This window comes from Bufo bufo, chromosome 10 (genome assembly GCF_905171765.1).
Source record: "Bufo bufo chromosome 10, aBufBuf1.1, whole genome shotgun sequence".
Taxonomy (NCBI): domain Eukaryota; kingdom Metazoa; phylum Chordata; class Amphibia; order Anura; family Bufonidae; genus Bufo; species Bufo bufo.
The window spans coordinates 137511183-137536097 of record NC_053398.1 but is presented as its reverse complement, the minus strand read 5'-3'; the positions used below and the strand labels follow the sequence as shown (position 1 = coordinate 137536097).

At 48.4% G+C, this 24915-nt stretch overlaps 1 protein-coding gene across 4 annotated transcripts in view; it reads left to right on the top strand.

Moving 5' to 3' along the window:
- Window positions 1-24617, top strand: part of CEP89 (centrosomal protein 89) — an 85154-nt gene extending 60537 nt beyond the window's left edge. For 3 of the 4 annotated variants that reach the window (XM_040410540.1, XM_040410539.1, XM_040410541.1), the window contains 2 exons: window positions 12059-12228; window positions 23949-24617. In XM_040410540.1, coding sequence (XP_040266474.1) covers window positions 12059-12228; window positions 23949-24150 — 372 coding nt within the window. In that variant the 3' untranslated portion in view covers window positions 24151-24617. The remainder of the gene's footprint in view (window positions 1-12058; window positions 12229-23948) is intronic. The other variant, XM_040410542.1, reaches the window with a different exon arrangement.
- The last annotated feature ends 298 nt before the right edge of the window (window positions 24618-24915 follow it).

Below are 24915 nucleotides of genomic sequence, written 5' to 3'. Positions count from 1 at the left end.
CTGGCTTGAAGGGCAGCCAGTGATAGATCAGTGACTTCTGCTGCCTGGCTCACACTGCAGAGTCTCGGTGTCTTCCTGTGTGATGCAGCTTCAGCCTGTTTCCCCCGTCTCCTGCTTGTGATAGGATTCTCCTTGTCATCTCTTACTAACACGAGACAGGGAGAGGAGTGTGAAGCTACTTCTCCTAGAAATACACTGGAGATCCCGCACACAGCATTCACCGTTAGTATAGACAAGGTAGTGAGAGCCAGGGGAGCTTTACAGCTCTGCAGCTAATCATTGTATGGAGTATTAGATCACTGCTCTTCTGGCCCCTTAAATGGGGAACACATGATATCTTCAGGAGCACTCTTTCCATGGAGGGATATACTATGGAAGGAGGGTGGAGGTGAGTGCGGGTGGGTCTGATAGCTGTCAGATGGCATTTGATAAATAATGAAGCTAATCTTACAGTTCTCAGAAAGTCAGCCATTCAGGAGAGCAAGCTCTGGACTGGTGCTCGTAAAACAAGATCCCATAATTAAAGGGGTCAGATATATTGATATAACCGATCTGGGAGGAATCAAGTTACACTGCCAGAATACTGTAGGAGTGCTCCCTTAAGGGGGGGGGGGGAGGTTTATGTTCTTGACAATGACATCTTATCCTTAGGACAGGTCATCAGTATTAAATTGTGGGGTCAGATTCTTGGTACACTAGCCAATCCGCTGTTTGAAGGGGCCGCTGAGCGCCACAGCCCCTTCATGGTTTCCAGGCATATCTCTGTACATTTAGTAGGTATTACAGCTCAGTCCCATTTATTTGAGCACCAGGCACAGCCGTTACCCAATGTATGGAGCCGAGCCCGGTGTTCAAATAAATGCCGTAATACCTGGCACAGCCACTATTAATGTATGGCGCTATGCCTGGTAAACACTGAAGGGAGCAGGAGGAGGATAGGCCATCCGTTTTAAAGAACCAGAATACTCCTTTAAATGCTTGTATACATTGTTAGTTATAACTCAATTACCCCCATGTCATCTGCTCTGCTAGCATCAGTGATTCTTACACCCTTCATACACCAGGAGGCTTTGGATGAACTCCAGTCTTGTTCATAGAGGATTTTAAACTGTTCTGTAGTGCATGAAATTCTGGGATGAGGAGGGAATACATTTTTCATCAGTCAGCCGTACAATAGGCAGGCGGCGGTCTATGGGGGCTGTCAATAGATGCCGTCCTAATCGTGTAAGCAGACGCATGGCCTACTTTTTATCTAGGATTCAGATGAAACCTGCATTCTGAGAGTAACTGGAGCTTTTTATGACTTCCCCCAGCAGTTTCCTACTTTCCCATTTCATTACTTAAGCACTTAGATCCAGGTTTAAGTGACTCTAATCCCCTCCCGGCAAAGGGTTAAGTGACGAGCAGAATATTGCAGCTCCATTACCTCTGATCTCATGGAACAGATGAGGAGAGGATGACATCGAATCCCTCATCGGCCGTCATCCCACATCATAATGCAGTGACATAAAATCTTTCAGCACTTGTGTATTGAGGACATGTATAGAGTATGCCACGCTTTCCCATCCCCCACACATCCAGGGCCGGGTTCGATTCCTGCAGTGTAGCGGGCGAATAAGAAAAAGGTCCATGTACCCGCTTCTTCATCAGATCGCATCCGTAACCGTTACTACATACTGACACCTTTTATAAAAAACCCATGGAGCGCACCAAGAGAAAAGGGGGGGTGCTGTCTTAATAAATGACCCCCGAAGTTTATACATTTTATGAACTTCATCCTTATTTTTCACATAATTATACGGGCGTAATTCTAGATTTTCATGTCTTGGGCTACTTTAACCCAACTAACTATGTATTTTTTTTATATGTTGTCTATACCCACTTTTGAAAGATGGAACTGAGCATGTGCGACCACCTCAGCTTGGGGGACAGAGAAATTAGAAAAAGAGCAAAAAAGCAGGTAGCGCTGTACAGATGGATCTCATTGAATAACTCGGTTGCTGTACTACATTTTCAATTACACGCAATTCCAAAAGTATTCAGATCCAGGCGCTGGTTCGAATATTTTTGCGGGACGACCTCTTTCGAATGGAAGCTTGACAGATGCCCAACAGTAACATCCGACATCTATAGCCTATTATTATATCCATTTAACAGATACTTTATTACATTTTTATTTTTTAAATGAAGCTATTCCATCCAGCAAAAAATTAAAAAACTGCAACCCTGACATATACGGGATGCCAAAAGGGCCTCCGTCCAGCGAATGGGGGCCTATTGGTCCTTTTAAATCCGGGAGCTTTCCTGGCGGTTGCAGTTTGAACAACCCTTGGGTATGCTCACTGTGCCTCACCATTATAACCCTCCTAAAAATTAAAGGAGTATTCCCCTTTCAAACATTTATGGCATATCCACCAATGGGAACCCCCAGCCATTGGCTGATGCTGGCAGGGAAGGTGTCCTTTGGGAAATGATCTATTACGGTACATGGATGGGCTGGGTACTTCAACGCTCTGCCTAAGGCCTCATGCACACGACCTTTGTTTTCTTCCGTGTCCGTTGTTCCGTTTTTTTGTGATTTTCTGCGGACCCATTGATTTTCAATGGGTCAGTTGAAAACACGGCTAATGCACCGTTTGTCATCCGCGTCCGTGGTTCCAGTCCGTCAAAAAAAATAACCTGTCCTATTTTTTTTCACGGAAAACGGTTTGCGGACCCATTCAAGTCAATGGGACCGTGAAAAAATGCGGAGGCACACAAGATTGTCGTCCGCGTCCGTTTTTTTCCTATCATTTGCATGGCAAACTTGACTTAGACTTTTTTTTATTTCCTTCATGTCTGGTGGTCCTCCAAAAATCAAGGAAGACACACGGAAACAAAAATGGAAACGGATCACGGAACAACGGAACCCCATTTTGCGGAACGGAACACAACAACGGTCGTGTGCATGAGGCCTAATAGAGGGGGTTCCCGAGTAGGACCCCCCCTTCCCCTCTCTTTCATACATATGTCCTATCTAGGTTGTCCTTACAGGACGGGAGCCGTGTGCACGCTGGAGGACTGTTGCCATCCTTACAATTTGCAACAGGGATGATGAAGGCCTTCGTCGCGTCACCGTAGGAAATTATTGGGGGCTCCAGCGATGGCGCCCCACGTTTAATAAACTACTGGCTGAAGACTGTGCAACCTACAATGCATCAGCGCTTCCAGGAGACCATTACTAAACCAGCAGGCCGATGCGATGCCACGTTTGTACCTGGCTGCATCGCTATACATTATGCAGGGTCTTGCCGTCTCTACGCATTGCCTCTGTTGTTGGTAATGGGTTTATCGTCTCGGAAAGGAATACGTGTGAAATGATTCTCGTGAACGCCCCATGCTTCATTTCGCACTCTGCAGCCATCCCCGCAAGTCTGGGCAGACCGATAACAGAGAGCAATACATGGCGGACGTCGCCCCCGTACCTATTAATTACAGGATTTGTACACACTCCTTTTTTCCTCTTCTGATTGATGCCTCTGAATTATTCCCAGCCTATTCTGCCCTTTACCCCACATCGCGGACCCTCAGACTGGAAAATGTATCTTTTCTTCGTCTCTGCCAACACATACAAATAGATCCTTTATTCTGCAAAAGGCTACAGCGCTGATGAAGACATAACGGCAGCAGGGCACTTGCGGGCTGTCACTTGCAATCCTCAAGGCTGTCACCATAATGACACGCTGCCTGCGATGACATCCCGGGGCCCCTGCTGTATGACTTTATCGTTCTGCATAATGCATGGGAGACGCACAGCACGGGGATGCTTGTGGCACATCTATAGTTACAGATAAGAGCACAGCCTCGGTAATCACCATGATAAGCAGCCGGCACCACTAGGTTGAAATATAATTTTGCATTGGTTGTCGCTGAGATATTAATGGGGATCCAAACCGAGAGGCTGACTCATTAGCATGCCGAGATGGTTTGTCGGCTCACAGAGGTTACATACCGTACACTGTATAATGGTTCATCCCTGTACCAGTCTTTACCACCTGTGACGAGCAGCGGGCATTGCACCCAGTGGCATGCTACCATCCCTCCTTCAGTACAGTTGACCCCAGGGGCGGACTGGCTATAGACCCTACAGGGAAATTTCTTTTTTGGTAGGATGATGCCCAAGGCCCCCCCCCGAGCTCCTCATGGCCAGTAGCTGGATACCTAGCGATCTGATGCTGTAGTAATTAATGCTAGGGGCATCAGGTACTTGTGCACTTGACCTGTGGCTGCGGGTGCCCTTCTGAATTGAACTGTAACTTCATTCTCAGGATGGCAGTACAGTTCAATACTGCAGTGTGGTGGGGGTGGCAGTATGTTGTGCTGCGCTGTGGTATTTGGTCCTGCCGGGGTGGCAGTATGTTGTGCTGCGCTGTGGTATTTGGTTCTGCCGGGGTGGCAGTATGTTGTGCTACGCTGTGGTATTCGGTTCTGCCAGGGTGGCAGTATGTTGTGCTGCGCTGTGGTATTTGGTTCTGCCGGGGTGGCAGTATGTTGTGCTGCGCTGTGGTATTTGGTCCTGCCGGGGTGGCAGTATGTTGTGCTGCGCTGTGGTATTTGGTTCTGCCGGGGTGGCAGTATGTTGTGCTGCGCTGTGGTATTTGGTCCTGCCGGGGTGGCAGTATGTTGTGCTGCACTGTGGTATTTGGTTCTGCCAGGGTGGCAGTATGTTGTGCTGCGCTGTGGTATTTGGTCCTGCCGGGGTGGCAGTATGTTGTGCTGCACTGTGGTATTTGGTTCTGCCGGGGTGGCAGTATGTTGTGCTACACTGTGGTATTCGGTTCTGCCAGGGTGGCAGTATGTTGTGCTGCACTGTGGTATTTGGTTCTGCCAGGGTTGCAGTATGTTGTGCTGCACTGTGGTATTTGGTTCTGCCGGGGTGGCAGTATGTTGTGCTGCAATGTGGTATTTGGTTCTGCCGGGGTAGCAGTATGTTGTGCTGCGCTATGGTATTTGGTTCTGCTGGGGTGGCAGTATGTTGTGCTGCACTGTGGTATTTGGTTCTGCCGGGGTGGCAGTATGTTGTGCTGCAATGTGGTATTTGGTTCTGCCGGGGTGGCAGTATGTTGTGCTGCGCTATGGTATTTGGTTCTGCTGGGGTGGCAGTATGTTGTGCTGCACTGTGGTATTTGGTTCTGCTGGGGTGGCAGTATGTTGTGCTGCAATGTGGTATTTGGTTCTGCCGGGGTGGCAGTATATTGTGCTGCGCTATGGTATTTGGTTCTGCTGGGGTGGCAGTATGTTGTGCTGCACTGTGGTATTTGGTTCTGCTGGGGTGGCAGTATGTTGTGCTGCAATGTGGTATTTGGTTCTGCCGGGGTGGCAGTATATTGTGCTGCGCTATGGTATTTGGTTCTGCTGGGGTGGCAGTATGTTGTGCTGCACTGTGGTATTCGGTTCTGCCGGGGTGGCAGTATGTTGTGCTGCAATGTGGTATTTGGTTCTGCCGGGGTGGCAGTATGTTGTGCTGCGCTATGGTATTTGGTTCTGCTGGGGTGGCAGTATGTTGTGCTACGCTGTGGTATTCGGTTCTGCCAGGGTGGCAGTATGTTGTGCTGCGCTGTGGTATTTGGTTCTGCCGGGGTGGCAGTATGTTGTGCTGCGCTGTGGTATTTGGTCCTGCCGGGGTGGCAGTATGTTGTGCTGCAATGTGGTATTTGGTTCTGCCAGGGTGGCAGTATGTTGTGCTACGCTGTGGTATTCGGTTCTGCCAGGGTGGCAGTATGTTGTGCTGCGCTGTGGTATTTGGTTCTGCCGGGGTGGCAGTATGTTGTGCTGCGCTGTGGTATTTGGTCCTGCCGGGGTGGCAGTATGTTGTGCTGCACTGTGGTATTTGGTTCTGCCAGGGTGGCAGTATGTTGTGCTGCGCTGTGGTATTTGGTCCTGCCGGGGTGGCAGTATGTTGTGCTGCACTGTGGTATTTGGTTCTGCCGGGGTGGCAGTATGTTGTGCTACACTGTGGTATTCGGTTCTGCCAGGGTGGCAGTATGTTGTGCTACGCTGTGGTATTCGGTTCTGCCAGGGTGGCAGTATGTTGTGCTGCACTGTGGTATTTGGTTCTGCCAGGGTGGCAGTATGTTGTGCTGCACTGTGGTATTTGGTTCTGCCGGGGTGGCAGTATGTTGTGCTGCACTGTGGTATTTGGTTCTGCCGGGGTGGCAGTATGTTGTGCTGCAATGTGGTATTTGGTTCTGCCGGGGTGGCAGTATGTTGTGCTGCGCTATGGTATTTGGTTCTGCTGGGGTGGCAGTATGTTGTGCTGCACTGTGGTATTTGGTTCTGCCGGGGTGGCAGTATGTTGTGCTGCACTGTGGTATTTGGTTCTGCCGGGGTGGCAGTATGTTGTGCTGCAATGTGGTATTTGGTTCTGCCGGGGTGGCAGTATGTTGTGCTACGCTGTGGTATTCGGTTCTGCCGGGGTGGCAGTATATTGTGCTGCGCTATGGTATTTGGTTCTGCTGGGGTGGCAGTATGTTGTGCTGCACTGTGGTATTCGGTTCTGCCGGGGTGGCAGTATGTTGTGCTGCAATGTGGTATTTGGTTCTGCCGGGGTGGCAGTATGTTGTGCTGCGCTATGGTATTTGGTTCTGCTGGGGTGGCAGTATGTTGTGCTGCGCTATGGTATTTGGTTCTGCCGGGGTGGCAGTATGTTGTGCTGCACTGTGGTATTTGGTTCTGCCGGGGTGGCAGTATGTTGTGCTGCGCTATGGTATTTGGTTCTGCTGGGGTGGCAGTATGTTGTGCTGCACTAGGGTCTCTGCCTATTTGTGTTGTCCCATTCTCTATCAATTTGGATCCGAACACAATATGGGGCGTCTTTAAAAAAAAATTTCCCAGGGCCACTTCAAGCTTCCAGTCCGCCCCTGGTTGACACCACTAGATGCGCCATGATTTTTTCTGTGGGTTCTGCCAAGCTGCAGCATTCTGAGGAGGGCTCATAGCCCTTTGGCCTCCCATAAGCACAGAACTATAGATCTGAGTGACCCTTTAATTCGAATGTCACTGTATGATGGAGTATTGCAGGAGGGCCGTGGTAGGTGTGTTCTAATCATTGCCAAAGTTCCTTCTCTGCCCTCAGTTTAGTGTCAAACTGGCCTTGAGCTGAAGACCTGACAAATCTGGGACAGGCTGGTTGCTAGGGACAATTACATTTAAAGGGCTGCGATTGTTAGGCATTGTGTCCATAGCAACCAGCCTGAATGTGCACTCAAATGCTGCCATACAGTGCCCAATAATAGTAGTTACATACAGTGCCCAATAATAGTAGTTACATACAGTGCCCATATGATATACAGTTGATTATTACCCCAGTACACTATACACTATATTGCCCATATAATACTGCCATTCAGTGCCCAAATAGTATGCAAGTCGTTGCCCATATAGTACCGCCATAAAGTGCCTGTGCAGTACTGCCATTCATTACTTAAAGGGGCTGTCCAGCTCCTTATTTTATTTTATTTTTATTTTATTTTTTTATAATGCAATAAAATATCAAAAGGCGAAATAGCTCTCACTTCCCAGACACCCTGATCCGCACTGATTGGCCGGAGGCGGCTGAAGAAAGGCCTGCGGAGAGCACAGAGCATTGGCGAGGTTAATATTTCTCCTTTCTTTTATGAATAGCTTAGAATGTAATACAACAAAACAAGGGCTGGACGAGCCCTTCAAATAAAACTTCCATATAGTGCCCAAAGGGATCCGCACATTCGCAATGTGCTAATTATAGAGCGGAAATGTCGCAGATCCAGAGTGGACTAATACAGCCATCCAATGCTGGGATGGTCCCTGGTAGTAAAGTTTTACATGCTCCACTTTTGGGTTGCTCCTCAGGGTCCAGTCCTCAGTGGCCCCCTAATAAATGGGGGGGGGGGGGGCTTGGTTTATTCCCACCCGCCCCCATAAACCAACCCTGCGGCTAGCAGCAGTCACTCTGTCATTCCGCTCCTCGGTACTAGTCATATATTCATTATATCACACGTACGTTTTCGCTTTGCCGCAACATTCGTGTGAATAGAGGTGTCAGTCAGTAAATTATCAGACCTGACAGAACTGTTATATAACTCCCGGGGGACCCCCGCACCCCCCCATCCTGACAAGCAGTCAAGGGCATTGATTTCCAAAGGCTTTCATTAATATTAATTTCCACCAATATAATATTTGCCCGTGATTCATTCATTATTAATACACGGGAAGATTGCAAGTGCACATTAGCCGTCTGACAAATGTTCTTCAAGGGGGAATGAATTAGCAGCGTAATTTGTACTCTCACAAGTGCGTCTGATGACAGACTGCTATTAGCGGCGCCGGGTATCACTAAATAGTATCGGTGTCGGATAATTAAAGTTGCTATCAGCTCACGAACAGCTCATCCAGATGTGTGAGCGTCCATGTCCTGCAAATCACAGGAAGCATCGGGGTTAGGTTCTAATTAACCCCTGAATCATTTAAAGGGTATGTCCATCTTCATCACCATTGATTCAGTATACCCAGTGCATCTAACATAGAAATGAAGCAACTTTGTCAGTGGTTTTGATTAAAGGGGGGTTATCCGTGAACTAGTATTGATGACCTATCCTCTGGATTGGTCATCAATATCAGATCGGTAGGGGTCAGACCCACTGACCAGATGTTAGCAGAGGCCGGAGCGCCGTGGCCTCTTCCTAGGCCAGGTGACGTACATCAGTCCCATGGCCTAGTGGCCGCTCAGCCCCATTGAAGTGGATGGGGTTGAGATGCAATACCAAGCACGGCCACTATACAAGGTACGGCGCTGTGCTTGGAGAAATGCCGGGAGCCTGTAACAGCCGGGACTCGAACTCCCGCCAATCTGAAAACGATGACCTATAGGTCATCATTATATTTACCAGAATTAGGCAAGGGCTACACGGCGACACCTGTCCCGGCCAGGATCTCTGAGTAGCGGTGATCCCATAGAAATGAATGAAAACGGCACGGCAGTCGAAAGAAATCCGGCTGAATTTCTTGCGACTGCCGCGGCAATCTTATTTATTTCTATGGGGTCACCGCTACGCAGAGATCCTGGCCACGACGGGTGTCGCGTGACCAGTGTAGACCTTGCCTAAACCAATTAAGATCTCTTTTTAATTGGTTTTGTTTTGTATCTACTGCTCCAGTGCAGACCTGTGCGTCTCCATGGTTACAGACTACAAACAAGCCTCCTGTTGTCTGATCCCGCAGTCAGGCTCCTTTCCGTCTGACATAGGAGCTGTAGACACGAGATGGGGGAAGATTTGCCCTCGAGACTATTTGCAAAGTTGCTTTCGTTTTCATTTTCAATGTGCTTTAAAAAGAAAAACATTGTAAGGTTGGAGGTAGCCATTACTATTGGCATCCAGTACTACCAGGGGCATGGAGGGCAGGACCCCACAGTGGGGCGCATTACAGGTTACATTATTTTTGGACTGATCCAGCTTGCTGTACATGTCTCGTGGTATACTCACCCCTATTTTGTACTATTTGTAGCACCGAGCACCATGACCTAAACACATTGGTTAATCTAGAGCTCCATTACAGAGGTGGACGTACGAGAGGCAGCCCCATAGTGCACCTCAAAATGGGCCTCCCTTTATGGCACTGGGTCTGTCTATTTTCTTACTCCACTTCCCCTTACCATGACCCTTCAGCCAAATTCCCACCCCCCCCCTTGCTTTCTCATGATACAGTTCCTCTGGAACAGGTAGCAAATGGGAATTGGGACCCCCTTCTCTGCCTGACCCCCCACAGCAGCCACATCGCCCTTGGGAGCATCAACCACGATGAAAAAGCACTGACTCAAACCCTGAAGTTGGACCTTTGCGGATCCAGAACGGGCACTGACATGTGAATTAGGATTTTCCTGGTGCTCCCCTCCTTGTAATGCCATAATCGCTGCAGTCAGTCACTTACCTCAGTGGTCATCATGGTAGTCGGGGACGTCTTCGTTGCAGTGCCTGTCTGTTTGCAGCTGTGATGTTTCTGACTGCCCCACGTGACCACTGACACCAGGGACTGGCTGCAGCGACCATGTCGGGTAGTCGGGAGCGTCGTTGCTACAGCTCCGGAAACTGAGGCACTGTTGGCGGGGGATCACATTAGTGAGTAAGGCAAAACCCTCTGCCTTTTTGGGTCCCTGAAAACCCCCAGCAGTGTGTGACTCTCTGAGAGTCAGCCGGTGGCCACAGCGTCCCTCACAGTGAGCAGGGGTTGCTGCAAGGCAGTTAGGCCCATTTACACTAGTTGTTATGTAAACTGCTCGAAATCGGCGCCTGTGCAAAAATGTCACTATTTGCACCATGCTCGTCAGAAGGTAGAAAAGTGGACGTGGTCACTGGAGTGGGTGTGTGGTTTATTAGTTTGGCTGTGTTAGGTTGAAAGATAGAAAATGGGACAGGTGTAAAAAGTTTATCAAGAGGTGCAAACCACTCCAGCTATTATTATTATTATTTTTTTTAAAGACTGGCACACGAAGCGTGTGATTTTTGAGGGTCCGACACCTGACCAACAGCAGTGGTGCTCCAGTCTACAGTGTTTATCCAGCCGCAGATGAGATTCTTTTAATATGTTTTGGGTTTATGCTTGCTGCAAGTGAATGGAACTATTGCTTCTTTTTTCTTCTGGAGCAGGGTTCATTGCAGTGCCTCTCGAAATGAGCAGGGAGGGTATTATTCACTGACAACAAGCAGAGAACTTGACAACGGTTAAGAATTGACACTGTTAAGGTGGCATTCACGCCGTATTTTCCATCCGCATCTGATCAGGTGCGGACTCGGTCATTTCAGTGCGGCCACAAAAGCTGCCCACGTCCGTGTGTCCGATCTACGGCCCCACAAAAAAAATAAAAAATAAATGGAACATAAAAAAAAATATTTTTTTCTGAGAAACGATGGCACATGCTGATCTGCAAAATGTGGGACGCACACGGCCCGTATCGGTGTTTTGTGGATCCGCAAAATGGATGCGGTCATGTAATAAGGTCACAGAACTGGAAGATTGTCCTAGGAATAAGTTTATTAAAGGGGTATTCCCACCTTACTTCGTTAGAATCTGCCCCCACTGATCCTGAGTATGAAGGGGACACTGAGCCCCCGTTACTGGCACCTGACTACTTGCTGGGCTGTGCAGGTAGCTGCAGCAAGGCTCCGGTCCGTGGGCTGGGTCTCGTAGTGCAGCTTTTTCGAGTGGGTATGGACAAAAGAGACGCGTTCTCTGGAAATTGAAACCATTTTTCTAATTCTGGAAACCCTTTGAAAAACCACAGTCCCAGCATATAGCAGGACAGAAGGACATACTGCGCTGTTAGTAGAGTTTTTTTTTGTATCTTATCTGTATCCCTATTTTTTGGGAAAGCAGGGCGATGGATTTGGCAGCCGTTACGGTTTCTCACCCAGCTTTCTCAGATTGCATAACGATGGTTGAGGACTCTCGGAAAGCTGGGTGAGAGATCCCTTGAAGGGACTGTATTGACCGACCTATTGGTCGCAACTAAGATGGCCTTTCTTAGCTTGACTGTCCTATGGGTCACCGCTTTATCCTCCCCCTCCCTCTCCAGCAGCAGACAGGTTAAATGGCTATGACCGCAGCTATATCCCAAGGCTAAATCCCGTCTGCCTCCCAGATCACAGCCTACTTGTAGCATGCACTCTACTAGTGAACCAGCTGTTAAATACTGCAAGCGTTGCTGCCATTAATAAAACATAGTCCTGGATTGTGTGTGTAGCCGTGCATCAATACGAGCATCAAGCAAAATTAACCCCTCTTCCAAAATAATGCAATTAATGTTCAGTTCCTCCAACGCTTTATGACCTTGCATTGCACTGAGTGTATTAATAGCAGAAGAGAGACTGGGGGGGGATGATGATGGAGAGTTGGGGGTGGGGGGTTTATAGGATTATGTATGGCTGACATACCTGACTTTAGGGGGTCAGCAAGACGTCACCGAGCATCAGCTGGGGAAGCGACGGACGATGCCAGGTTGTCATCCTGCCAGTAAGATCCACATGTCCTCCTTCACTGCTTACAGGTGTACAGAAAGAAGGCTGCGAGCACCGTGCAAGGCATCACTCACAAGCTGACGGAGCAGGAGGAAGACTTTGCAGGGAAGGCAGCCCAGTACCAGCGAGAAATGAAGTATCTCCGCTGGCTGCTTCAAGACAGGCAGCAAACCCTCAGCGAAGTCTTGCAGCAGAAAAGGTAAGTCGCTGACAGAACAAAACAGACCAATTAGATGTGACTGGTAGGAGGAGGAAAGCAGCTGCATTCTTCTTTTTCATCTAAGTCCTATCTGCTGTGGACGTGCATGCAGCAAATGGAGGCTTTCCTTCCCTCCACCCCTCCAAAAGAAATTTCCAAAGATAAGGATCAAATGTGCCTTCTTCACCGAGGACGCGGGGGCTCCTTTTGCATGGTGAGGTCTACAGTGACCCGGGGCTTGGTACTTACATCCTGGCCGCACATCTTGCTGATAGGATGCGAGTGCTACTTAGTGCATGGTAGATATGAAGGAGCACAAGGGAAGTGACTTCATTGGGACTAAGGAGCAGTTAATTGGCTGATTGATTCCAGCGGTGATGTGGACCGTGCGTCGGATCTCGCTGCTCTTCTCAATTCTCCGGAATATAGGGTTTTTTGGGTTTTTTTCTTCTTCTTTCAGGAAGTAGTAGCCATAATCACTGCTTACACTAAGGATATATTTTCTGCTACCCTTCAAATCTGTGGACAGGCTAGGCTTGTAATCTGTCAGGAAAGCTGCTGCTGAAGATGTCAACTTCCCCGCCCCTGGGCTGCTATATCCTGATTATGGAAAGGCCACTAGAACTACTAATGCTTTTCAATCTGTTTTTTTATTTAAAAAAAAACCTAAAAAAAATAAATAAAATGAAACCACTTTGCAAAAAGTCTTAATGAGAAAAATCTACCATTTTATGTATACTGGTCTTACGTAGTCCAGTGTGTCTCCATGGTTACAGACTACAAACAAACCCAGTGTAGTCTGATTCTGCAGACATGCGTAAGGCTGGATGACTCATACCGTTCGTTTTTAGTTTTTTTTCTTTTTTTTTACATGTTTGCTTGCCCAGCCACAAGTTTAATGATCCCAACTTACAAGATCATAGGGATCTATAATGTTGTAGGTTAAGGCCATTAAGCCCGCGGACGGGCTGAGAAACATGTCCAGAATCTGATGACAGGCAAATTTATAAGATTAGGCAGAGAGAGGCCAAGCAAGTTATAAGAGCTTCTAAAGCGCAGGCAGAAGAGAAATTAGCTCAGTCAAGGGAAAAAGGCGATAAGGCATTCTTCAGATACATAAATGAAAAAAGAAGGAAGGTATATGGAAGAAGATAAAGAACTAGCTGACTGCCTCAATGAATACTTCTGTTCCGTTTTTACAAAGGAAAATGAAGGAGAAGGATCTCAGTTAGGAAAGAAGACTAATGAATCTTTTGACGCATGTGTCTTTACAGAGGAAGAGGTTCTCAGTCAGCTGTCTAAAATTAATACAAATAAGTCACAGGGGCCTGATGGGATACACCCAAAGCTATTAAAAGAGCTCAGCGGTGAACTAGCAAAACCATTAACAGATTTATTTAACCAATCACTGGCAACAGGAGTCGTCCCAGAAGATTGGAAATTAGCAAATGTTGTGCCCATTCACAAGAAAGGTAGTGGGGAGGAATCAGGCAACTATAGGCCAGTAAGCCTGACATCAATAGTTGGGAAATTAATGGAAACCATACTTAAGGAGAGGATTGTGGAACATCTAAAATCCCATGGATTGAAAGATGATAAACAGCATGGGTTTACTTCAGGGAGATCATGTCAAACTAATCTTATTGCTTTTTTTGATTGGGTGACTAAAACAATAGATGGCGGAGGTGCAGTAGACATCGCTTATCTAGACTTCAGTAAGGCTTTTGATACTGTACCACACAGAAGGCTTATAAATAAATTGCAGTCATTGGGCTTGGACTCCCATATTGTTGAATGGATTAGGCAGTGGCTGAGGGACAGACAACAGAGGGTTGTAGTCAATGGAGTATATTCAGACCATGGTCTTGTTACCAGTGGGGTACCTCAGGGATCTGTACTGGGACCCATATTGTTTAATATCTTTATCAGCGATATTGCAGAAGGCCTCAATGGTAAGGTGTGTCTTTTTGCTGATGACACAAAGATTTGTAACAGGGTTGAGGTTCCTGGAGGGATACACCGAATGGAAAAGGATTTAGGAAAACTAGAGTAATGGTCACAAATCTGACAACTAAAATGTAATGTTGATAAGTGCAAGATAATGCACCTGGGGCGTAAAAACCCAAGAGCAGAATATACAATCAGTGACACAGTCCTGACCTCAGTATCTGAGGAAAGGGATTTAGGGGTCATTATTTCAGAAGACTTAAAGGTAGGCAGACAATGTCATAGAGCAGCAGGAGATGCTAGCTGAATTCTTGGGTGTATAGGGAGAGGCATTACCAGTAGACTGAGGGAGGCGCTCATGCCGCTCTACAGAGCACTAGTGAGACCTCATTTGGAGTATTGTGCTCAGTACTGGAGACCATATCTCCAGAAGGATATTGATACTTTGGAGAGAGTTCAGAGAAGAGCTACTAAACTAGTACATGGATTGCAGGATAAAACTTACCAGGAAAGGTTAAAGGACCTTAACATGTATAGCTTGGAAGAAAGAAGAGACAGAGGGGAGATGAGAGAAACTGCTAAATACATAAAGGGAATCAACAAGGTAAAAGAGGAGAGAAGATTTAAAAGAAGAAAAACTGCTACAAGAGGACATAGTTTTAAATTAGAGGGGCAAAGGTTTAAAAGTAATATAAGGAAGTATTACTTTACTGAGAGAGTAGTGGATGCATGGAATAGCCTTCCTGCAGAAGTGGTAGCTGCAAATACAGTGAAGGAGTTTAAGCGTGCATGGGATAGGCATAAGGCCTTCCTTCATATAAGATAGGGCCAGGGGCTATCCATAGTACTCAGTATATTGGGCAGACTGGATGGGCCAAATGGTTCTTATCTGCCGACACATTCTATGTTTCTGTGTGTGAGTCCGGCCTTACTGCACCCCTTCAACCTCCTCTTCTTCTGAATCCTCGTTACTCCATCTCCTCCCTCTTTCTACTGTCTATAGCAGTGGTTTTCAGCCTTCTCATTCCAAGTGCCCCCTAGAAATAAGAAGTTCAAAGTGATAAATGTTAACAAAATAAGGCTATATCCCTGCCCTGGTCGTAGACTCTGTTGTAAGCCTCTGAATAGTGCAGCCGCTAATCTTCCTCTCAAAATGACACCACATTAGGACCAATGATTAATGACTACTACCTTTTAAATTACATTCTTCACTACCAAACCTATGGGAGAACACAACACTACACCTCATACCTTGATGTAGACGTTCTCTTTCCTCATCTTCTCCATTCAGTCCAGACCCCCATGATGACTTCTTTCAGCCATCTTGTCTCTGCAGAGTTTGTCACACCGGCATCTTAAGTTCCTACTTCTCCATTATCCTTCCACCATCCTGCCACCCCCAATACTGTGCCTGCTGTGCGCCTGTTTTAGTCTAAATGCAAGGATTCTTACATTAAGAAGTGGCGCTGGATACGTTGGAGTTATGGAGAGGCCGGCGCCTCTTCATAACTTCGGCGGATCCACTACCAGCTATAGGGGTAATTAAGACCGGCGTTTTGATAAATGTGCTCCTATGTCTTTTAATACTTTGGATGCTGGATCTCCTTTCAAACGTTGGTCCTGACTGGAGCCCAGGCCGGGACAGAATCCGCGCGATAGTAACCACCTCTCCCGGAGTGCCGGTGAGCTGGATATACAAGGTTTATACAGTAATGTTGCCCGTTTTAGGCCCTGCACGGTCATAATGCCATTTTTGTGCATTCGCTTAGTAATAAATGTCGCCTTTGTGCTCCCTAAACAGCAATAACGTGGCTTTGACAGTAATAACGCAGCACAGTGATATTCACCTCCTTTGTGCCCAGTACACATAAAATGAGCCCCCTACAAAGTAGTAATGCCTCCTTTGCACCCCTTAGAAAACAATAAAAGTGGGCATTTTTTTTAGTGAGCAGCCAAATTTCGCAAATCATCTCAAATAGTTGTTTCCCTTTTCTCCAGAAAATAATACACTAGTTCAGGCACACAAGGTACAGTGATGTCCTTTCCCGTGCGCCGGGGTCACATTTTGTGGCTCGCAGGCTTGTGGCCTTCAGAGGGCTCATGGCTGCCTGCTCTTTCTTAGGACGTGGATAGAGTTAAAAGTGGTGCTTCCCCAGGGATCTCCGGCACCAGGCCAAAAGTCTGGTGGCTCAGATCGCTGGGGGTGGTGCCCTCAAGAATGGGGACCCTTAGGACTTGACCACTTGTACCCCCTTGAGTGGCACAGACTGGGGGAGGGCTCTCCGTTGCTGGACCCGCACAGATCTGACTTTTATGATACAACTGACAGGTCCTAGATGAGCCAAGCCACGATGGCTGCTGGCGATTGATGACTTACTGGTGCGTGTGACTAGGATGATCTAGCATCGCAGTCGTCCGTTATTGCTCTTCGTCTTCTCCTCGATCATAGGGTTGAGTTTCCTTTAAGATGAGAATTTCCTATTACAAAGGGTTTCTTCCAAGAGCCGAGCAGAAGTAATGAGCCCGTTAGGAACCTGATCCGTGTGATTATCCTGTTCTCTCAGACAAAGGCTCAATTCTGCGTTCTTTAATAAATACGAGAAGCCGCCATCCATATTCATCTCCCGATTTCTCATCCTGGCATAAGAACACGGTTCCCTGTGATTCCAGTGGCGTATAGGAGCACATTCCGGGATTTTACATCCTTAATTAATGCATTTCCAGGAGCCGTCCCTTGATGACCTCATGGCCCGTGCCCCGTTATGTCACATATACCAAGTGGTATCAAAAACTTCCCCGTGGTGTAGTGGAGAGTAACCCATCTCTCTGCCCCCACAGCACCTCTGTATTACAGCCCATAGACTCCATCCGTCCCATAGACTGTGAACAGAGCGGCAGTGCACGTGTCCGACCACCAGGGGACTGGGGATCCCAGAGGTCGGACCCTCGGCTTTCAGGCATTTACCTGGTAATCTGTGGATAGGGGATACGTATTGATTCTAGGAAGTAGAGGCGTCGTCTGCTTTGGGCAAGCTCCTGTGGGAGCATGCCCACGCCATGGGGGAGGGGCATCTCCACATGTGTCATATTATGTACCTCCAGCATAGATTATGGGAGAACATGTACATTACCCTGAATGTTTCCATGGCAACCAGAAGGAAACCTTCCATTCTTTACACTGCAGCCTGCATTTAAGGAACCGGTGCAAAGTTGAACCAATCTTTGTATTTCTAAGTGACTTTGCTTATTTTGTTAGTAAATGGCTTTTAAAAGGGTTTTGTGAGATTTTTTTTTTTCTTTTCTTATCCCCAGGATAGGTCATCAGTATCTGATCAGCGAAGGTCCGACATCCGGTCAGCTGTTTTGAGAAGGCACTGGCGCTCCTGTGAGCTCATGAGTTTACCAAGCACGGCGCAGTCCATTGTATAGCGGCTGCGCTTGGTATCGCGCTGAGCCCCATTCACTTTTATGGGGCTGAGCTGCGCCTAGGTCGTGTGACTGATGAACAGGAGCTCCGGTGCCTTCTCAAACAGCTGATCTGCGGGGGTCTCGGGATGGTCAGTGGTTCATTCGTGAAAAGGTCCATGAAGGCTCAGTGTTTGGTCCGTGTGCCTGTTATTGGCCTTCCATGTACACTGCTAGAGCATCTCCTAGCAATGGCATCCGTGTTTTCTGGTCTAATGCGCTGCGGTTATATCCGATCTGTTGCCTTTTGTTCCAGGCGAGCTGTGTTTATACAGTCACCATTTATTTAGTTCTTATAAAAAACGCCATAAATGTCCTCTTATTTATTTTTTATGTTTTCTCTCTAATGATTTTCCACAAAATCGAGGCAGTCTGCCGGTGATCGGCGATGGATTTGTGTGTTTTCCTTGTCACTCTGGAAGTAGATTATGTACATCATTTTCTATTATCTCTGAGAGCCTCGTAGGAAGAAAGTATTGTGGATTCAGATAAGAGCAATCCATCACTGGAGCTGCAGCAAAATCAATGTGATTACACATCCCGCCAGCCCATCCCAAGTTTCATAAGATGCCCACCACACACCGGACCCGACGTGTCAAGTGATTGCGCCAGCGGGACGCAGCCTCATGGAGAAAGCTGAAAGAGTTCCAACTCCATTGTATTGTCTCCTGGTATCCTGATGCTATATGTACTAAACAAGTACTCCTGCCCAAATACTACCCCGATGCTATATGTACTGAGCATATACCCCTGCCCCTGTATTACCCCCGTACTACATGTACTGAACGTGTACCCCTGACCCCCTACTACACGTACTGAACGTGTACCCCTGACCCCCTACTACTCGTACTGAACGTGTACCCCTGCCCCCGTACTACACGTACTGAACGTGTACCCCTGCCCCCCTACTACTCGCACTGAACGTGTACCCCTGCCCCCTTACTACTCGTACTGAACGTGTACCCCTGCCCCCGTACTACACGTACTGAACGTGTACCCCTGCCCCCCTACTACACGTACTAAACGTGTACCCCTGCCCCCCCTACTACACGTACTGAACGTGTACCCCTGCCCCCCTACTACACGTACTGAACGTGTATCCCGTACTACACGTACTGAACGTGTACCCCTGCCCCCCTACTACACGTACTGAACGTGTACCCCGTACTACACGTACTGAACGTGTACCCCTGCCCCCCTACTACACGTACTGAACGTGTACCCCTGCCCCCCTACTACACGTACTGAACGTGTACCCCTGCCCCCCTACTACACGTACTGAACGTGTACCCCTGCCCCGTACTACACGTACTGAACGCGTACCCCTGCCCCCCTACTACACGTACTGAACGTGTACCCCTGACCCCCTACTGAACGTGTACCCCTGACCCCCTACTGAACGTGTACCCCTGCCCCGTACTACACGTACTGAACGCGTACCCCTGCCCCCCTACTACACGTACTGAACGTGTACCCCTGCCCCCCTACTACACGTACTGAACGCGTACCCCTGCCCCCCTCCTACACGTACTGAACGTGTACCCCTGCCCCCCTACTACACGTACTGAACGTGTACCCCTGCCCCCCTCCTACACGTACTGAACGTGTACCCCTGACCCCCTACTGAACGTGTACCCCTGACCCCCTACTACACGTACTGAACGTGTACCCCTGACCCCCTACTACACGTACTGAACGTGTACCCCTGACCCCCTACTACACGTACTGAACGTGTACCCCTTACCCCATACTGAACATGTACCCCATTTTTTATTTTATTACACTTATTTGTACCCTGCTCGTGTAGAGGCACTTGTTATATATTTACATTTAGTCTTGGACTACTAGTTGCCTACTCTTGACACGTGCATTTTTATTATTGTAAATGTTATATTGTATGAGTTAAAAATTCACTTTTATTATTTATTTATTTAATAAACTGGGAACTATCTTATCTATCCTACTGATTTAAAACTTTCTACAGTTGACCCTTTGAGTGCTAAATAGTAATGTACTTTTTTTCTCCTATTAGCTGGTGTTGCAGTAGCAGTGGTTTTTTGTATATAGTCTGTGACTGAATTTATCAGTGTGCACCTGCTGGATTTCCAGTGGTGGCACTTTACCTCCTGTACTGCCTACTGACTTTGCAACATTTATGCTAACTGATGCATTGGTGTAGCCATATTGCTCTGTTTGTTACTATTATGATAGCGATTCAATTGTTGCTATTCCTGCCCTATAGTTGTCTGCTGGTTCCTATTGGCGGTGCAATTGATCACTATACTGCCTATTAGCTACTCGGTAGCTAGCACTCTGATAATGGGTCTCCTGAGATCTAAAAATCTAGTCACTGCCCCCCGACATGTTTCGCCATATACATGGTGTCTTCAGGGGATCGGGCAGTCTGCGCAGAGACAACTAGTAGTCCAAGACTAAATGTAAATATAGAACATGTACCCCTGACCCCCTACTACACGTAGTGAACGCGTACCCCTGACCCCCTACTACACGTACTGAACGTGTACCCCTGACCCCCTACTACACGTACTGAACATGTACCCCTGCCCCCGTACTGAACGTGTACCCCTGCCCCCCTACTACACGTACTGAACGTGTACCCCTGACCCCCTACTACACGTACTGAACATGTACCCCTGCCCCCATACTGAACGTGTACCCCTGACCCCCATACTACACGTACTGAACATGTACCCCTGACCCCCATACTGCACGTACTAAACGTGTACCCCTGACCCCGTACGACGCGTACTGGACGCGTACCCCTGACCCCGTACGACGCGTACCCCTGACCCCGTACGACGCGTACCCCTGACCCCGTACGACGCGTACCCCTGACCCCGTACGACGCGTACCCCTGACCCCGTACGACGCGTACCCCTGACCCCGTACGACGCGTACCCCTGACCCCGTACGACGCGTACCCCTGACCCCGTACGACGCGTACCCCTGACCCCGTACGACGCGTACCGAACGCGTACCCCTGACCCCGTACGACGCGTACCCCTGACCCCGTACGACGCGTACCGAACGCGTACCCCTGACCCCGTACGCCGCGTACCGAACGCGTACCCCTGACCCCGTACGACGCGTACCCCTGACCCCGTACGACGCGTACTGAACGCGTACCCCTGACCCCGTACGACGCGTACCCCTGACCCCGTACGACGCGTACTGAACGCGTACCCCTGACCCCGTGCTGAACGCGTACCCCTGACCCCATACTACCCAAAACCATACGCAGCAGTGAAAACCAGTAGCCGACCTCTCGCTGTGGCAGCGTTACACTAGCTCTGTTTTGCCAGAGACGGACATCACTGTTCCTTGTCATGCTGCCTGAATGATGGAGCCTCAGCTTCTCCCCAGGAAATAAACAGCAGCGTCTGGCGCCGCTTTTTTGGGGGGAAATGATGAAAGCAGATTGCACTTGTAGTGTCAGGCTGCCCCCCCAGAATGGCATTGTAGGTCACATTTGGCCCCTTGGAACATCTGCTATATACAGACCTAGCGTTATACAGACACAGCTGCCCTGCGTTCCGACCGAGGGGGGAGTCCGCTACATACGCTCAGCGGATCGGCTCACCCAAGTGATGGCCTGTGCATCCATTGGAATAGCGCTATAAGAGCACCTTACATGATCTCCCCCCCGCCACATCAGAAATGTATATAAGGAAAGCCTCCCCATGATGCCGCCTGTCTGCTGATTGTGAACACTCAGTGTAGAAGTAATTTGGTAATTGCCCAGAGCGCAGAATGCTTAGACGTTACTGTAGAAATGAAGCAAATTACTGTTACTGTGCTCCTGATAGAACAGCACAGCGAGTACACGGCGTTCTCTACCATTGTATCCTCCAGCAGACGGCGGCGGAGCACCAGTCATTATTCACTCACACGCTGACAGAGGGTCCCTGTCCATCAGATCACCGAGAGAGTGTCAGCACTGCGGAGAGGAGATTACATCCCAGAACGGAGAAAACAGAACTAAAGAAATGTGACTTCAGACGTTAGAGAACTATTTCTACCCCACGCTCCATGTCCTAGCTGTAGGGTAAAGGTCTACAGCCTGTGGTGCTCCAAGAGTCCGGAAACTACAACTCCCAGCATTTCTACTCCATGTCCTAGCTGTAGGGTAAAGGTCTACAGCCTGTGGTGCTCCAAGAGTCCGGAAACTACAACTCCCAGCATTTCTACCCCACGCTCCATGTCCTAGCTGTAGGGTAAAGGTCTACAGCCTGTGGTGCTCCAAGAGTCCGGAAACTACAACTCCCAGCATTTCTACTCCATGTCCTAGCTGTAGGGTAAAGGTCTACAGCCTGTGGTGCTCCAAGAGTCCGGAAACTACAACTCCCAGCATTTCTACCCTACGCTCCATGTCCTAGCTGTAGTGTAAAGGTCTACAGCCTGTGGTGCTCCAAGAGTCAGGAAACTACAACTCCCAGCATTTCTACCCCACGCTCCATGTCCTAGCTGTAGTGTAAAGGTCTACAGCCTGTGGTGCTCCAAGAGTCAGGAAACTACAACTCCCAGCATTTCTACCCCACGCTCCATGTCCTAGCTGTAGGGTAAAGGTCTACAGCCTGTGGTGCTCCAAGAGTCTGGAAACTACAACTCCCAGCATTTCTACCCCACGCTCCATGTCCTAGCTGTAGGGTAAAGGTCTACAACCTGTGGTGCTCCAAGAGTCAGGAAACTACAACTCCCAGCATTTCTACCCCACGCTCCATGTCCTAGCTGTAGTGTAAAGGTCTACAGCCTGTGGTGCTCCAAGAGTCAGGAAACTACAACTCCCAGCATTTCTACCCCACGCTCCATGTCCTAGCTGTAGGGTAAAGGTCTACAGCCTGTGGTGCTCCAAGAGTCCGGAAACTACAACTCCCAGTATTTCTACCTCACGCTCCATGTCCTAGCTGTAGGGTAAAGGTCTACAGCCTGTGGTGCTCCAAGAGTCCGGAAACTACAACTCCCAGCATTTCTACCCCACGCTCCATGTCCTAGCTGTAGGGTAAAGGTCTACAGCCTGTGGTGCTCCAAGAGTCTGGAAACTACAACTCCCAGCATTTCTACCCCACGCTCCATGTCCTAGCTGTAGGGTAAATGTCTACAACCTGTGGTTCTCCAAGAGTCATGAGACTACAACTCCTAGCATTGATATCTCACACTCCATGTCCTAGCTGTAGGGTAAATGTCTACAACCTGTGGTGCTCCAGGAGTCATGAAACTACAACTCCCAGCATTTCTTCCCCATACTCCATGACCTAGCTTTAGGGCAGAGGTCTAAAACTCTTGGCACCCCAGCTTTTGTGAAACCACAGCTCCCGGCATTTCTAACCATGTCATAGCTATGGCATTCTAGCTGTTGTGAAACTACAACTCCCAGCATTCGGTTGTTGGGGGCATTCTAGAAGTTTTAGTTTCCCAGTAGCGGGAGAGCCACAGATTAAAGATCTTTACCGTATGGTGTTTTGACGTGATGTGAACCCAGCTTAAAGGGGTCGTCCAAGAGATATTCAGACCTCCAGACATAGCCGACCTGCACAGTTGATGATGGATTCGCTCTGTACCGACATCAGTGGGGGCATGAACACCGCAGCGGTGACCTGCTCCCCTTGCGGCACATGTGACATCACAGAGGTGACGGGTGCTTTAAGAAAGGTAGGGATTCAGTCTTATGTTTAGTGTATGATGTCAGATTTTTAAATATGTCTAAAATTAGCTATTTATTCCTGGAAGACGGATACAGTGTAGACTAGTAATGGCTTCCTGCATAAATCGCCGCCTCTTATCCTTATGTACGGCGACATATTATTTGAATTACTGCATCTAAAAAAACACTCCTGAAAACCGCTAAAAATAAAAATTTTTACTCTGCAGGAAAAAAAACTTAGTGCAGTCGGTGGCTCTTAGGGTTGGTTCCGGTATTGGTGAGGCACACCTATGCTGTGGCGCACTATTACTGCGGCCTATGCGGTAATATCTATATGTGGAGAAGCTGTAAGGGAGCCCAGGAGCAGAGGACACTAAAAATCGCAAAATCCCGTTTTAGAAGAAGCAGGCGACTCGTGGGCATCTATTCTCTAGAGAATTGGGCTGGAAATGCTCGTAATACAGAGATTATCACAAAGAGCCGTGTGGTTTTCATGCTGCGCTGTTTCTCCGCGCGCAGACAAATGATTTTCCGTAAAACCTCACGAGGCCGCCTGAACGAGCTGCAAATAGCAGCAGCCGGAAGAAGCCTGATTGTACTTTCAGCTCACTTTCTGACACCAGCACATATATTTTCTTTCTTGCAGACAAGTGGAAGAACAGCTAGAAGTCATCTGGGAGTCGGCGGCTAATGACAACAAAGAACTGAAAGCGCGTTTACACGGCGCCATGAAACAGAAAAACCCGGGAGGCAGCGACTTCTTTCTCCAGCAGGACTCCATCGTCGGATACAGCTTCAGTTACTGCGACATGAACTCCTCGTCCCATGGCGATGACCCCTTGAAGTAGTCCAGTGATCGGAGAGAACGAAAAAACGTGTCCTAGACAAATCACCTGTACATATTCTATTAAATCTGTATCCTGCGAAAGCTGGGTGACAACCAATATGGCGGCCATCAGCGTTGTCGCCAAGCTTTCCTAGGTTCTCAAAATGTTTGACATGGAAAATCTTATCAGATTTGCAGCTGAAATCAGTTAAAACTTTCTATATTTAGCAGATTAAAGGGGTACACCCATCATTAGAGGGGTTTTCCGAGGCTGAATATTGATGACCCAACTGTAGGATAGCTCAGCAATATCAGGTTGGCGGTGGTCCAGCACCGGCCCCCTTCACCCACGATCGTCGAGCGACACGGCCACTTCATTGTTTTACCTGGTGCAGCGCCATAGATTGTATAGTGGCTGTGCTTGGTATTGCAGCTCAGTCCCATTCCCTTCAGTAGGACTGAAGTGAGGCCATGTAACCGATGAATGCGACATCACCCCCCCCCCCCCCCCCCCCCCCGATGATCCGCACAGCCAGGTCTCTACATAGTGGTCCTCTGTTCACTGCAGGGAGGCCAATAGCAATAGCTTTCTGCCCAGGCAGTCTAAGCAGTAACATGGCAGTGTGGCTGAGGAGGGGAAGTAAGAAGGGACCGTATTGTCAGCTGCCAGAGGGGGAAGGAGACCGATTCTAACCACAGTCTGCCCCCAGCAGCACCAATGGAGACGCATAGAAGCGAAAATTCTATAAAGGGTACTATATTCAGGCCTTGTGGTATGGTAATGGTT